A 16295-nucleotide genomic window follows, 5' to 3' on the forward strand; every position below is an offset into this window, starting at 1 on the left:
AGTACAAAAACGGGACTAAGTAATCTGCTAGAGACAAAGGGTGCATAACAAGAAAATATGCAATTTAGGTGCATGACCTAAAAAACCTAAAAAAAGAAAGATGCAAAAAGGCCCTGACATCTTACAAAACAGAGAAAGTGACATTTCCAATGTAAACCTCAGTTAAAACTGAAAAGCACATGACCAACCCTCACCCACTGCGATTAAAAATAAGAGGACAATCCCTACCGCCAAAACAGTTCCTACAGTTTCATCCAATTCCTGATAGTAATCCCCAAACCAAACCATAAATGTACTTTCCTGAAAAGCAGAGGAAACTCACCCACGGACCCAACGCGGTCTGGGCGCTCGCACTAACACCCTCGCTGAGCGCTGTGGGGCCACTCGCCCGCCGAGCGCCGGAAGTCAGCCGATGGGATCCGGCGCGCACGCCCCCCACCCACCCGCCCCGCCCCCAGCTGGCTTCGCTCCCCCATTGGTCGGCGCGGCCAGTGGGCCCCACCGCGAGGTAATCCAGAGTGATTCCCTCTGGCTCTCGGGCGCGGCCTGAACCTCCCCAAGAGCAAAGCTCCCAAGCCCTAGCAAATTTACAATGTAACACTGTAGTGTCAGGTGCCACGTAACGTCTCTTCGCTTCTTCCAGAGGCTCCTGAGCTCTGAGGAGGGGGAGCGCCAAAATGCTTAACCCATGTTCAGCTAATTGTGTGTTGCTCACGAGTCAGCACTGACTAGCTACCATGCAAAAAAGTCTCGTGATACGCCTGGCTTCTGACGAAATTAGAATGCACCAAGGTTTGAACACACGTGGTTCAGGACCTCTGGCCTAATGCTAAAACGAAAAAAAAAGCCGAGGCCAATTATGGGATGCCACGGGAGGCAGATGGCGGTAAAATCGTGTTCTTCGTGTGGGGGCAAGCGCTGATTAATGCTTTCCCGGATGGATCTCCCTGCCGAAACTCGGTGCCATCCGGGAACGTTGGAGGCCCCGGTCAAACACCATGTTGCCCTCCTTGCTCCCTTTCCTCACGGAATTTAATCTAGGGTGTTTAGTGACCAAAATAAACCTCTTAAGGCCCCCAAACACTGTTGAAGACTGACAACTTAAGCTGACAGTCGCCTCTAAAGAGACTTCTCCTGTAATGGCGCCTGCGTCAGTCACTAACATGGCGGACATAGTCGTGCGCGGCGCAAACGTCAGCAGCTCTACCCCAGACGCTCAGAAACAGCGGAGGAGAGCGGGGCCGTGCTCACTGATTGGTTCAGAGGCGGAGCGTGCCGGACTGGGCGCTCCCACAGGAGCCAATCAGGACGGCAAGAGACGGAATTGGCCGCTGCGCCTCCTCCCGAGGCATGCTGGGAGCCTGGAGGACTAGTGAGGAGGAGTTGAGAGAACGGAGCGGACGCCATGGCGACCAACATCGAGCAGATTTTTAGGTCTTTCGTGGTCAGTAAATTCCGGGAAATTCAACAGGAGCTTTCAAGGTAAACGCTTCCCAGACTCTTCTGCTCCCAAGGGGCTGATAGGGCCTCACGTAGCCGTCCGTGGCACCTTTCTTCAGGGAGGCTGTCGTTCCTCGTCTCAGGCCCGGCTACAGCCCCGCCTGGGCCTGGGATCCATTTTCCGGCCCCCCCCACCCCCGTCCGCTCCCTCCCTTCCCAGCGAGGAACTTCGCCCTTCCCGAGGTAATTCCAGGCTCCCTCTTCTAGAACCGAGTTAGGATGCCCAGGCTTCTCCCCCGTTTGGTCATCCCCTACCTTTTAGCTACTGTAGGCCTGGTTGTCCACCAGGGACGGGCCTAGTTCCTTCCTCAGCTCCGCCGCCGCGGCGGCGCTTCCCCTCCCCCTCTCTGCCTCCGCGGATTTCGCCGGCCGGTGTCTTTGACCGGAAAGGGGTCTAACGGCCGTTTCTTGGGTAATCTTAAATCCGCTTTATTATTGCAAGCTTCAGACCATTTGGGGGTCGGGATCCTTTAATTAGATTATTTGGGTCCGTCCTACTGTTCCGTGACTTCCACCAGGTAGCATTCTAATAGTTTAATAGATTGGAAATTTAAATTAAATCAGTTCAAATTAATGTTAGTTACTTTGACAGAACAATCGAGGTGAAGATGGAAGGGGACTTTGCATTAGTGGTAATTTTTTTAAATTAGCAAGCGGAAAGTGGACTTTATGTGTAGCGCTAAATATTTTTGCCGTCCCTGACCCAATTGACATATTTGACCAACACGCTACTTTTGTCATTGCTACTGGTTTACCCTGGCTTCCCCACAATTTGAATGGGAAGAGATTTTCAAAGAAATACTTGCTTACTCAGAAACGAAAATCGCGTGGGTCATGTTGTTATTCAGTGGTTGCTTTTTTGCTTTGTATAACGTAAATATTTGTTCCGAGTTCAGATGTATTGCTGGTTGTATTTTAAAAGTTGAGAGCAAGAACCAGACGTAACGTGAATTTGAAAATCAGCCGAAAACGCATTTGTAAACTGAGCGCTCAAATTAACATAAGGTTATTGGGGCAGTGATACAGTATTGCTGTAATATTTTTCCAGGATATATTGTTTTTTCATTGGGAAATAGATCCTCTCATTGATTTAGTTGCTTTTTAAAATTTTGTTACATGCTGGTTATTTTTAGGATGATGAGAAACGACCTGAGTCAAGGGAATATAATTTTTCTGAAAACTTTTTAATAGTTGCATATGTTAAGTAGTTATGTTTGCTGGTTGTAATGTCTTTTTTCTATATCTTTTAAAATTCAGTTTTTGTATTAAAAGTGTTACTGTTGTGGAAAGTTTAGAAAAAATAGAGGAAAGAAAATTTTAAAACACCACATGGTTATTGATCTTTATGTTCTTTCATTTTTTTTCTTGTGCATACAGATGCACGTTTTGTGAAGTGTGATCATTTTGTTTTGTGTTGGTTGTATTTTTCACCTATATATTGTGAACACGTTTGTGTTTTATCAGTCTCAGTAGTCTTTGAAACATTTTTCATGGCTCCATAGAATTCTGTTGTAGGATTGTATTGATGGATATTTAGGTGCTTTGAAATTTCCACCCCTTTTCAGCAGTTCAGTAAGCATCCTCACAGCTTTAAGATGATTACTTTGTTATAGACTGACAGGTTTCTTTTTTTTTAGCCGTACTTTTCTGATTTTTAAATCCGTGGCCTTTTTAGTAAGGTACGCACTGTGTAAGTGCTTAGGAAAAATGTAAGAGAGCTCCAGGAAGAAAGTTTAAAAAGAATATTAGATAAAGCAGTTTATTACTAGAGGAATATTCAGCTTCTTTTCAACTACTATGCTATATATTGTCAGTATCAAAACAAGTTTTTGATTATTTGCCATTTCGATGAACTATAGTTCCTTTTTTTCCCATTTACTTTTATGAATATGGGTTTGGGTGAGGAGACTGACCTTTAGATAGTTTGTTGAGTATGAGCTCTGGTTTTGAATACCAGCTTTACCTCTTAAATAGATGTATGACATTCAGCTAGGTTTTTTTGTCTTCTTTGTGCCTCATTTTCTTCACTTAAATAATCAGAACAATAGTGCTGATCTTAGATTCGTTAGGATAAATGAGTTTAAAAATGTAGAACCCTGTAACCCTAATTAGTAGTTAATAAATGTTAAATATTGCTATTGTATGATTAATTGTATTAGAAAACCAAATGTTCTTTAATAACACTTGGTTAACTACTGAATTTTTTTTGTTTTTTGATCATTCAGACTTTTATTAGGTAGTGGAGCATAATTGTCGACCCATTTTGTTACCTAAAATTTAAGTTACATTAAGTCAAACGTGCTGTTTAAAGTATTTTTCAAAACAATTTTGTAAATTTACACAAAATAGTACAAGTGACTAAGTAAATGATATGTTTTTATATCTGTTAAGATTTTTCTGACCCTGTGAATTGAAAATATGTTAAGTGATTCATTTACTGGTAATATAAATGAGTTATTTTACATGATATTTGATAACTGGGTGAAAATTATGTAAATGTATTTTTCCTTTTCAACATTATGGCATTTCAGCAAGTCTGATCAGTCTAAACCTGATCCAGTGCTACAAGTTACCCTTTTGACTTAATGTGTCTGTGGCTAAAGTTGTGTTCTTGATACTGCTGATGGTGATTGTGATCCATGCACAAGTGTGGCTTTACTGTGGCTATAGCTTCTACCAATGTTGGGTCATGTATTTTTCTTTGGTTTTGTGATTGTGATCTTAATAATAATTTTCCTCCCCTGGGGAGTATTTTGTTTTTTAAAAAAAGATGAGCTTAGAAACCTGTTTGAAAGACTTTTTCTTAACTTTCACAGTTCTGAGAACTTTAATCGTGTGAAAATAAAAATGTACCAACTGTAAGTAGATAGTGTTAAGGAAGCACTATTGATGGGGAATAGCATCCAAAATAAATACAAAATGGTGAAGTGTACAAATAAGATTGTTTTAATCAGTTGAGTTACAAATATTAATTTGTTATATGGCATGATAAAAATATTAATGAATTTTGATAACTTCTCGTGCAGTGGAAGGAGTGAAGGCCAGCTCAATGGTGAAACAAATACACCTATTGAAGGAAACCAGGCAGGTGATGCAGCTGCTTCTGCCAGGAGCCTACCAAATGAAGAAATAGTTCAGAAGATAGAGGAAGTACTTTCTGGGGTCTTAGATACGGAACTACGATATAAGCCAGGTAAGTTGGAGATAATCAGCTGTCTTGAAAACTTTGATTTTTTTTTTTTAATAGTTAACAGTAATATTTCTTGATTGCAGGGTATTTAAGATGTTCATTAGATTTAAAACTTCAATAAGTTTAATATTTAGTTTAATTGATTTACTGAAGACTTTTTTGTTTAAGTGTTTTTTTGAAAATACAATTGTACTGGAACATGAGCATTGATGCATTTGTTTACTTTGCTGGTGGAATATAATTATCTTTGTTTGGTTCAGTCTTACGGTGCCTCAGTGCCAGGATTTTGAACATGGGTTTCCATTGAACAATTGTATAAATGTCAGTTTTGGAAGGTACAGGAGTCCGGACCATATCTGTAATGATTTTAAAACCCTGGAAGGTTTTATTTTAAAGCTCAAGATTAGAGATTATCTTGTTTTTGTATCTACTCCTCTTAAAGGTGCAGTGAATGGAGAGGAATCATTGCTGGATATTTAGCATTTGGGGAATTGATTAAATAATTGATGCTTAGAAATGAAAGATTTATGATCAACCACAAAAATAACAATATTATTTAGTTTTGGAAATGGGGGGCCGTGGTATGGGTTTTATTTTATTTTTTTAATTTTTAGTATAGAGTAATGGTTTAAAAAAATAGCATAGACTGTAGCCTTGCTTAGATTCATGGCTCTAGCAACTTTTTCTTGAAGTATAATGTAGCTAACTAACATTTGGTACATAATAAACAATTAGTGGAAAATGATTAATTTTGCTTTGGAAGAGGTCTTGTCATGTGTTGATTTGCTTTTTCCATAATCTTGATGACCTGGATTTCTGATCAACTAAGGTTTATCTAATATGATATTGGCATTAGAGTAAATCTCATTTGGTTACAAAGTGGATTATAAACCACTTTTTCTTTTAGATATGCAGGTTGAAATGTTCTTAAGTTACATGTTAAGGGCTGTACAAATTTCCTTCTCCAAATGACTTTATTATCATTTTTAAAGTAGAAACATTTAAAAAATTACTTCTTAGTGATTTAGAGAGTATTCGGGAGGGGGAAGAGATGTTATTTTTATTAGAATGCAACATGGGTGAAAATTCAGGTTCCGTATTTTACATTTGTTGTTCAGACCTTATACTATAAAAGCAGTCTCTAGCATTTGCTGAGGGCTTACTTGGTGCCAGGCATTATTCAGTGTACTTTTGTATGTTTTAACTGAGTTCGTCCTCTAACTCTGGAAGACAGAGTGTCAGCGGTTTGGCCACGTCTATTCATTTAGTCAGTGGTGAATTGATTCAGTATCCAAAAGCAGACAGTGTGTTCCAGAGCCAGTGCCATGTTGCTTTCTGTATAAATAAGGGTTATAAAATAGTTACAAAAGTTTTTTAATGTATGTTTTTGTGGGAATTTTAATAGCTAATAATATGAAAGATATTCATCATAACTGTAGTTTAAAAGTAATTTGCTGTAGAGTGAGAGCTGGAGAAAGTAATTGTTTTAATTGAACTTAGTAAAAACACATCTTAATGTAATTCTAAAAGTTTTTGTAATAAATTAAGAACTTATTTTTAACCCAGGATTCAGTTGTAAAAGAAGTATTGGAAAAGTGTCAGTCTTCAGATAACTGGTTTTTGGAAAATAGTTTATTTAGTAACCTTTTATTTAATAAGAAGTGTTATGGTATCTTAACATGGAATGTAAGTTTTGGTTTATACAACTTATATCTAAATCTATTTTGGGGGATATTTGACAAAATTAATTTTCCTAAATTTCAGACTTGAAGGAGGCTTCCAGAAAAAGTAGATGTGTGTCTGTACAAACAGATCCTACTGATGAAATACCTACCAAAAAGTCGAAGAAACATAAAAAGCACAAAAATAAAAAGAAGAAAAAGAAGAAAGAAAAGGAAAAAAAGTATAAAAGACAGCCAGAAGAATCTGAATCAAAGCCGAAATCACATCATGATGGGAACTTAGATTTAGAATCAGATTCCTTTTTGAAGTTTGATTCTGAACCTTCAGAAATGGCACTGGAGCATCCTGTAAGAGTGTTCGGCCTATCTGACACCAGTGAGTCTCCTGCACTTGTGCTAGAACCTCCTGTAGTATCAATGGAGGTGTTAGAGCCACACACCTTAGAAATTCTGAAGCCAGCTACAAAAACTGCAGAACTGTCAGTTGCATCTACATCAGTAGTTTCAGTGCAGTCAGAGCAGTCTGTAGCAGTAATGCTGGAACCATCCACGACAAAGATTCTGGATTCCTTTGCAACAGCACCAGTGCCTACTACAACAGTAGTGCTAAAGCCATCTGAGCCGGTTGTAACAATGTCAGTGGAGTGTCAGATGAAGCCTGTGCTGAAATCTTTGGAGAGCACACCTCCAGAACCATCAAAGATCATGTTGTTAGAGCCTCCAGTAGCAAAAGTGCTAGAGCTGTCAGAAACCCTTGTGTCATCAGAGACACCTACTGAGGTGCACCCTGAGCCAAGCACATCGACAACAATGGATTTTCCAGAGTCATCGGCAACTGAAGTGCTAAGATTGCCAGAGCAGCCTGTAGAAGTACCATCGGAGATTGCAGATTCATCCATGACAAGACCGCAGGAGATGCTGGAGCTGCCCAAGACCACAGCGTTGGAGCTGCAGGAGTCGTCGGTGGCCTCAGCGATGGAGTTGCCGGGGCCACCTGCGACCTCCATGCTGGAGTTGCAGGGGCCCCCTGTGACTCCAGTGCTGGAGTTACCTGGGCCCTCTGCTACCCCGGTGCCAGAGTTGCCAGGGCCCCTTTCTACCCCAGTGCCTGAGTTGCTAGGGCCCCCTGCGACAGCAGTGCCTGAGTTGCCGGGGCCCTCTGTGACGTCAGTGCCACAGTTGTCGCAGGAATTGCCAGGGCTTCCAGCACCATCCATGGGGTTGGAGCCACCACAGGAGGTACCAGAGCCACCTGTGATGGCACAGGAGTTGCCAGGGCTGCCTTTGGTGACAGCAGCAGTAGAGCTGCCAGGGCAACCTGTGGTTACAGTAGCAATGGAGTTGACCGAACAACCTGTGACGACGACAGAGTTGGAGCAGCCTGTGGGGATGACAACGGTGGAACATCCTGGGCAGCCTGAGGTGACGACGGCAACAGGGTTGCTGGGGCAGCCTGAGGCAGCAATGGTGCTGGAGTTGCCAGGACAGCCAGTGGCAACGACAGCGCTGGAGTTGCCAGGGCAGTCTTCGGTGACTGGGGTGCCAGAGTTGCCAGGGCTGCCTTCGGCAACTAGGGCACTGGAGTTGTCGGGGCAGCCTGTGGCAACTGGGGCACTGGAGTTGCCTGGGCAGCTCATGGCAGCTGGGGCACTGGAGTTCTCGGGGCAGTCTGGGGCAGCTGGAGCACTGGAGCTTTTGGGGCAGCCTTTGGCAACAGGGGTGCTGGAGTTGCCAGGGCAGCCTGGGGCGCCAGAGTTGCCCGGGCAGCCTGTGGCAACTGTGGCGCTGGAGATCTCTGTTCAGTCTGTGGTGACAACGGAGCTGTCAACGATGACCGTGTCGCAGTCCCTGGAGGTGCCCTCGACGACAGCGCTGGAATCCTATAATACGGTAGCACAGGAGCTGCCTACTACATTAGTGGGGGAGACTTCTGTAACAGTAGGAGTGGATCCCTTGATGGCCCAAGAATCCCATATGTTAGCTTCTAACACCATGGAGACCCATATGTTAGCATCCAACACCATGGACTCCCAGATGCTAGCGTCCAACACCATGGACTCCCAGATGCTAGCGTCCAACACCATGGACTCCCAGATGTTAGCCTCTAGCACCATGGACTCCCAGATGTTAGCAACCAGCTCCATGGACTCCCAGATGTTAGCAACCAGCTCCATGGACTCCCAGATGTTAGCAACCAGCTCCATGGACTCCCAGATGTTAGCAACCAGTTCCATGGACTCCCAGATGTTAGCAACCAGCTCCATGGACTCCCAGATGTTAGCAACCAGCTCCATGGACTCCCAGATGTTAGCAACCAGCTCCATGGACTCCCAGATGTTAGCAACCAGCACCATGGACTCCCAGATGTTAGCAACCAGCTCCATGGACTCCCAGATGTTAGCCACTAGCTCTATGGATTCCCAGATGTTAGCATCTGGCACTATGGACTCTCAGATGTTAGCTTCCGGCACCATGGATGCTCAGATGTTAGCGTCTGGTACCATGGATGCTCAGATGTTAGCATCTAGTACCCAAGATTCTGCTATGTTGGGTTCAAAATCTCCTGATCCCTACAGGTTAGCTCAGGATCCTTATAGGTTAGCTCAGGATCCCTATAGGTTAGGTCATGACCCTTACAGGCTAGGTCATGATGCCTACAGGTTAGGGCAAGACCCCTATAGATTAGGCCATGATCCCTACAGACTAACTCCTGATCCCTATAGGATGTCACCTAGACCCTATAGGATAGCACCCAGGTCCTATAGAATAGCTCCCAGGCCATATAGGTTAGCACCTAGACCCCTGATGTTAGCATCTAGACGTTCTATGATGATGTCCTATGCTGCAGAACGTTCCATGATGTCATCTTATGAACGCTCTATGATGTCTTATGAGCGGTCTATGATGTCCCCTATGGCTGAACGCTCTATGATGTCAGCCTATGAGCGCTCTATGATGTCAGCTTATGAGCGCTCTATGATGTCCCCTATGGCTGAGCGCTCTATGATGTCAGCTTATGAACGCTCTATGATGTCAGCTTACGAGCGCTCCATGATGTCCCCGATGGCTGACCGATCTATGATGTCCATGGGTGCTGACCGGTCTATGATGTCGTCATACTCTGCTGCTGACCGGTCTATGATGTCATCGTACTCTGCAGCTGATCGATCTATGATGTCATCTTATACTGCTGATCGTTCAATGATGTCTATGGCAGCTGATTCTTACACCGATTCTTATACTGATACATATACGGAGGCATATATGGTGCCACCTTTGCCTCCTGAAGAGCCTCCAACAATGCCACCATTGCCACCTGAAGAGCCACCAATGACACCACCATTGCCTCCTGAGGAGCCACCAGAGGGTCCAGCATTACCCACTGAGCAGTCAGCATTAACAGCTGAAAATACTTGGCCTACTGAGGTGCCAGCATTACCTCCTGAAGAGTCTGTGTCACTGCCTGAACCTCCTGTGAGTCAAAGTGAGATTTCAGAGCCTTCAGCAGTGCTTGCTAATTATTCAGTGTCAGCATCAGAGCCTTCAATGTTAGCATCAGAGGCTTCCATGACTGTTCCAGAACCACCACTGGAGCCAGAGTCTTTGGTCACGTCAACACCTGTAGAGTCTGCTGCTGTAGTAGAAGAGCATGAAATTGTTCCAGAAAGACCAGTGACTTATATGGTGTCCGAAACTCCCACAACATCAGGTGAACCAACTGTGTTAACATCAGAGCCTTCTGTTATGTCAGAGGCAGCAGAAACTTTTGATTCCATGAGGGCTTCAGGACATGTTGCCTCAGAGGTATCTATGTCCCTGCTGGAGGCAGCAGTACCTATTCCAGAGCCATCACAGAGCACTGTAGATCTGCCAGCCATGGCTGTCTCAGAGCTACCAGCTGTGGCTGTCCCAGAGCAACCAGCCGGAACTGTTTCAGACCCGCCAGCCATGGCTGTTCCAGAGCCACAGGCTGAGGCTCTGCCAGACCCAGTGGCTGTGGCTGTCCAGGACCCACTGGCTGAGGCTGTCCCGGAGCCCCTGGCCTTGTCTGAGCCAGAGCATATTACTGTTCCTCTGCCACTTGTTTCTGCCCTGGAGCCTACTGTGCATGTCCTGGAACCAGCGGTGTCAGTCCTTCAACCTAACATGATTGTTTCAGAACCATCTATTTGTGTCCAAGAATCCACTGTGACAATTTCAGAGCCTCCTATCACTCTCTCAGAGCAGACTCAAGTAATACCAACTGAGATGGTTTTAGAGTCGACACCAATAATACTGGAGTCTAATGTTATAAAAGGAATGAATTTACTATCTGGCAGTCAAAATCTTGCTCCAGAGATTGGCATGCAGGAGATTGCCATGCATTCAGATGAAGAGCCACATGCTGAAGGACACCTGAAGAATGATTCTTATGAAACTGAAAATAGTATGAATATAGACCTTAATATAAGTAATCACTTAATTGCTAAAGAGATGGAACATAACACAGTGTCTGCTGCCAGCACTGGTGCTGTTGGTGAAACTGGTGAAGAGAAAATTTTGCCCACCAATGAGACTAAGCAATGCACAGTATTGGATACCTGCCCTAGTGTTAGTGAAACTGATGTAGGAGGGACTCTGTCTTCTACTGGTCCCCTTGCTCTTGAACCTGATGCAGTGGGAACTGGTAAGAGTCTTGAATTTGTCACAGCATCTGCTCTCAGTTCAGTTAGTAAATATGATGTTGAAGTATCATTAACTACTCAAGATACTGAACATGACATGGTAATTTCCACCAGCCCCAGTGGTGGTAGTGAAGCTGACATAGAGGGACCTTTACCTGCTAAAGACATTCATCCTGATATACCATCTAATAATAACTTTGTCAGTAAGGATGCAGAAGGATCATTACCTATACAGGAGAGTGACCAGACATTAGCAGTGGCTCTCAGTCCTAAAGAAAGTAGTGGAGAAGATAAAGAAGTACCTTTCCCTACTAAAGAGATACTGTCTGATTCCGGATTTTCTGCCAACATTGATGATATTAATGAAGCTGATTTAGTGAGACCATTACTTCCTAAGGACATGGAACGTCTTACAAGCCTTAGAGCTGGTATTGAAGGACCTTTACTTGCAAGTGAAGTTGAACGGGATAAATCTGCTGCCAGTCCAGTAATTGGTATACCAGAAAAAGCTTCAGAGTCGTCTTCAGAGGAAAAAGATGATTATGAAATTTTTGTAAAAGTTAAGGACACACATGAAAAAAGCAAGAAAAATAAGAACCGTGACAAAGGTGAGAAAGAGAAGAAAAGGGACTCTTCGTTAAGATCTCGAAGTAAGCGTTCCAAGTCTTCTGAACACAAATCGCGAAAGCGTACCAGTGAATCTCGTTCTAGGGCAAGGAAGAGATCATCTAAGTCCAAGTCTCATCGCTCTCAAACACGTTCACGGTCACGATCAAGACGCAGAAGGAGGAGCAGCAGGTCAAGATCAAAGTCTAGAGGAAGGCGATCTGTATCAAAAGAGAAGCGCAAAAGATCTCCAAAGCACAGATCCAAGTCCAGGGAAAGAAAAAGAAAAAGGTCAAGCTCCAGGGATAACCGGAAAACAGGTAGAGCTCGGAGTCGCACCCCAAGCCGTCGGAGCCGGAGTCACACTCCGAGTCGTCGAAGAAGATCTAGATCTGGGGGAAGAAGGAGCTTTAGCATCTCCCCGAGCCGAAGAAGCCGCACCCCCAGCCGAAGGAGCCGCACCCCCAGCCGAAGGAGCCGCACCCCGAGCCGACGGAGCCGCACCCCGAGCCGACGGAGCCGCACCCCGAGCCGACGGAGCCGCACTCCGAGCCGTCGGAGAAGATCAAGATCTGTGGTAAGAAGACGAAGCTTCAGTATATCACCAGTCAGATTAAGGCGATCACGAACACCCTTGAGAAGAAGGTTTAGCAGGTCTCCCATCCGCCGTAAACGATCCAGGTCTTCTGAAAGAGGCAGATCACCTAAACGTCTGACGGATCTGAGTGAGTCATTTAAAAATTTAATGGTATTAGAGAATGATTTAAAGCTGAGTTTTTTCTCTGAGTCAAATGGAATATTTGGGGTTATTGGTTTAGAATAAATATTTCTATCTTTAAATTGTTGTAGTTAGGTTAGCTTCTGTTTAGAAAATGTAGGAATAAGTACATTTGTAATTAGTGTTTAAAAGACCTGCTTTGGAGTAAATTAGAACCAAGGTATTTCCATACTTGAATGCTTTCATTTGCTTTAACCATATTCCATAAGTAAAAATGGAAGTAGAAGTCCAGTTAAAGACAAGGCTAGTATCTGCTCGGGTTATTTTATGTATTCCAACATAAATTCTTGCAGATAAGCCTAAAATCATATATTTCTTTTTTAATAAGTTATATGTCTTAAACTGGCAATACAGTACTGTTAAATGTTTGTGAAAATAATTCTGATTGGTATAATGGGTGATGGAAGTGAGTAGGGAATTTTGCATATGGGGAGTTAAAGTGATTTCAGTCTACCTTTTAAAAGATGAAGTGTTCTGATTTCTCCTAATTTTAAAAAGTGTGCAGAGGTGATTAAAACTTGATGTATCATGCGTGACTACCTGTAATAATAATGGATAATTTATCACTATCTCAGTGGATTGGACAGTTCCAGGTCAGAGTTGTCTAAAGAAAAAGATTTTAACAGAACCCTAAGGGAGAATGCATTCAGTTCAACAAATGTTTCTGAGTTCTTTTTTTATTCAAAGCAGAGGAACAGTATGTCATTCCTGGAGTGATTACAAGTTAGTACAAGAGACACAGATAAAATGCATATGTCTCTTTTACAAATAGTAAAACTGCCAAAAAGAGTGGAATGTGATGATTACTGTAATTACTGGTATAGATTAGGTACTTTGGGAGCACGGTGGAGAGAAATGTTAAATTCTAACTTGAGACTCGTTATTTTGAAGAGGTGGCAGTTTTGAACTTGGGCTCAAAGAGTGATTTAAAATGTTGTCCAAGATTAGAAGGAAAGTAATTTAAGGGGCATGATAGTTGCGGAAAATAAAGTAGGTTTTGGCAGGTGTGTGTCTTAATGTGTGTGGCAGAGTGATCGTTATAGTTGTGTAGTCTAGCTATTTTGTATAGTGTTTGAATGGTAAGCAAAATGTGGACTTAATTCTTTTTAAAATATGGGGCATTTGTTTTAAAACTTTGAGCCAAACAGTGATTTCATCACAGCTGGAAGTTAGGGCAGAAAATTGATGCCTTTAATTTTGTTAGCATATGAAACATTAGATAATACAAAATGTACAGCGTTTTAGGAAAACTGCTTCTTATATCTTCCTCTTGCAGATAAGGCTCAGTTACTTGAAATAGCCAAAGCTAATGCAGCTGCCATGTGTGCTAAGGCTGGTGTTCCTTTACCGCCAAACCTAAAGCCTGCACCTCCACCTTCAATAGAAGAGAAAGTTGCTAAAAAATCAGGAGGAGCTACTATAGAAGAACTAACTGAGGTAAGCTAGACAGAATTTGTCATTCTTAAATGGATTATTCCAGTGATGTTGACTCTGGAGCGTGCCAAAACCCGAATTGTGGGCTGAACTGATAATGGCTGGCACCGAGTGGCCAAAACCCGAAATACAGACGTGGCAGCGGCAGAAGCTCTATTTAGCAGGCCATTATCCGGGATGGCTAAGCTCCGCTAGCTAAAAGTTACTTCCCATTACTTTTGCTTTCCAGTTTTAGAAGCCAAACTGACTGAGGAATGGGACGGTTCGTTTGAATGGAGGAGGTGTTGAGTGAGCAACACGCAGAAGCTCGCCTACAGTTTCGTTTCCATTCACGACGTGTTCACTGATCGCCACGAGTGTACTGCATATACGCAAAGACACAGACAATCTTCAGAAATGATCTTTTGCCACCGGAGCTTGGAAATTAATGAGAATAGCTGGCCATTGCCTGAAAGGAACTTCTTTCGCATCAACATTTCGGGTTTTGGCTGTTTGGTACCAGCCATTGGTGATAATGGCCGGCCATTATCAGTTCTTCCTGCGGTTCGGGTTTTGGCAGTAACATATATATTTTAAACACACTTATTTTTGTTTTTAAGAATTTGATCTTTTCAATTGAGGCTTTTTTTTTTTGTCTTTTGGCTTTATTTTATTAAAATTTGTTTTTTTTTTGGAGGACGCTGAAATATTGCTGCTAGGATCCAGAAATACCACATTGTTTCAGATATTGAAACTTGTTATTGGCTAGCCTTATGCCAGCCTGCCACTGTCAGTATATTCTGTTCCCCTTGGTTACAAGCTTGGTATATTCTGTGTTTTTGGCTAAATGAGCTTTTTATCCTATTAAAATATTTTCAATTGATAAGGGATATGACAAATTGTACTGCTAGTATAGAGACATGTCCACCCAAATTTTACTCTGACCTTTTTATAAAGCCAGGTAATGGAGTCGGTTCCTTTGCTTCTCAAGGCGGAATTGACTTTGCTTTATGTGTCAGACCTCATCAATTGCACCCTCCCCATCATGCCTTATATTCCATTCTTGAGTTCTGTTCCTTTAGCGACTCAAGCTACAAAACATTTATGGAAAGACATGCTATCATCTAACCCAGTTGCAAGTGTTTGAGATTTTATTTAGCCATACATTTGGGGATCATATAGTTTCTTAATCTGTTTTCTCACTTAGATTTATTACAATATGAATTACAATTTTTTTTTTAAGTTTAAGGACCTAGTGAAGGCTTCTGTTGCTTGCTTATCAAATCCAAGCTCCTTATCCAAAACCTTGTGAACACTTAGTGTTTCCCTATATATTTTAGCCTCATCTTCAGCCCTCTGTCCCTTCTAATAAGTTTTTTCTCACCTCTTTACCACTACCTGACTAGGGTGACTTTCTTTTCCTTTCCCTGCTAATCCTTGTTCTTAACTATGAAAATCTGGCTTAGAACTCTGCGAGGAGTATTCCTTGATTATCAGATTCTGCCTGATTCTGTTCTCTCTTAAGCTTTTGTTCTTTGAGCACTTATGTACTCAGTTTGTATTATATCAGTTTGCACTTGTTAATTGTGTTGCTCTGTAAAAGCGTTCCTCAATTATCTCATGTGTATGTATTCCGTCTATTGAACTAGATTGTAAGCTCCTTGAGAGCAGGGACCATGTCTTTTACTTTATTTTTTTGTATTCCCTGGACAGTGCCCAGTACAGTGCTCTGCACATAGTAGGTGCTCAATAAATGTTGTTAACTGACTGACCAGCTAGAGTGTGTTTAAATAGTAACCAGTAAGCTAAGTTACGTATCTGTAACCTATCATTAATCTTGTTTTACTTTTGAAAGTTGATTTTATGTGGTTTTGATTCTTTTAAGAAATTACATTACTCTGCATAAAGTGTAAGGTTTATCTTTTGTTTGTTTTTACTTTTTTAAGAAATGCAAACAGATTGCACAGAGTAAAGAAGATGATGATGTAATAGTGAATAAACCTCATGTTTCGGATGAAGAGGAAGAAGAACCTCCTTTTTATCATCATCCTTTTAAACTCAGTGAACCCAAACCCATTTTTTTCAATCTGAATGTGAGTATTAGTGTTTCTGGACTAGTGAAACAGCACAACTTGTAGAACTGTTTAAGTAAAATTCAGATGGAATTTAGTTTTTAATTTAGGTTAAATACTGTGAGAAATAATGAACAAAGTCATTTTCAGATTATGTTGAACATCTGTTGAGTTTTAATTAAGAAAAACATTATTTTTTAGATTGCTGCAGCAAAGCCAACTCCACCAAAAAGCCAGGTAACATTAACAAAAGAATTCCCTGTGTCATCTGGATCTCAACATCGGAAAAAAGAAGCAGATAGTGTTTATGGAGAATGGGTTCCTGTAGAGAAAAATGGTGAAGAAAACAAAGATGATGATAATGTTTTCAGCAGCAGTTTGCCCTCTGAG

At 42.2% G+C, this 16295-nt stretch overlaps 2 protein-coding genes across 7 annotated transcripts in view; one reads left to right on the forward strand and one right to left on the reverse strand.

The window, feature by feature from the left end:
* Nucleotides 1-602, reverse strand: part of GART (phosphoribosylglycinamide formyltransferase, phosphoribosylglycinamide synthetase, phosphoribosylaminoimidazole synthetase) — a 28150-nt gene extending 27548 nt beyond the window's left edge. The window contains exon 1 of the mRNA XM_059064445.2: nt 323-602. The gene's annotated coding sequence lies outside the window, so the exon portion shown is untranslated. The remainder of the gene's footprint in view (nt 1-322) is intronic.
* Nucleotides 603-1350: 748 nt separating this feature from the next.
* SON (SON DNA and RNA binding protein) overlaps nt 1351-16295 on the forward strand; it is a 30949-nt gene continuing 16004 nt past the window's right edge. For 5 of the 6 annotated variants that reach the window (XR_010840840.1, XR_010840839.1, XM_059064437.2 and 2 more), the window contains exons 1-6: nt 1351-1482; nt 4527-4693; nt 6455-12367; nt 13697-13857; nt 15780-15926; nt 16107-16295. Coding sequence is in view for 4 of the 6 variants with exons in the window: in XM_059064437.2 (XP_058920420.1) it covers nt 1406-1482; nt 4527-4693; nt 6455-12367; nt 13697-13857; nt 15780-15926; nt 16107-16295 (6654 nt within the window). In the remaining 2 variants the exon portion in view is untranslated. Of the gene's footprint in view, nt 1483-4526; nt 4694-6454; nt 12368-13696; nt 13858-14083; nt 15602-15779; nt 15927-16106 lie in introns of those variants that run through there. The other variant, XM_059064440.2, reaches the window with a different exon arrangement.

This window comes from Kogia breviceps, chromosome 5, assembly GCF_026419965.1.
Source record: "Kogia breviceps isolate mKogBre1 chromosome 5, mKogBre1 haplotype 1, whole genome shotgun sequence".
In the NCBI taxonomy this organism is placed as follows: domain Eukaryota; kingdom Metazoa; phylum Chordata; class Mammalia; order Artiodactyla; family Physeteridae; genus Kogia; species Kogia breviceps.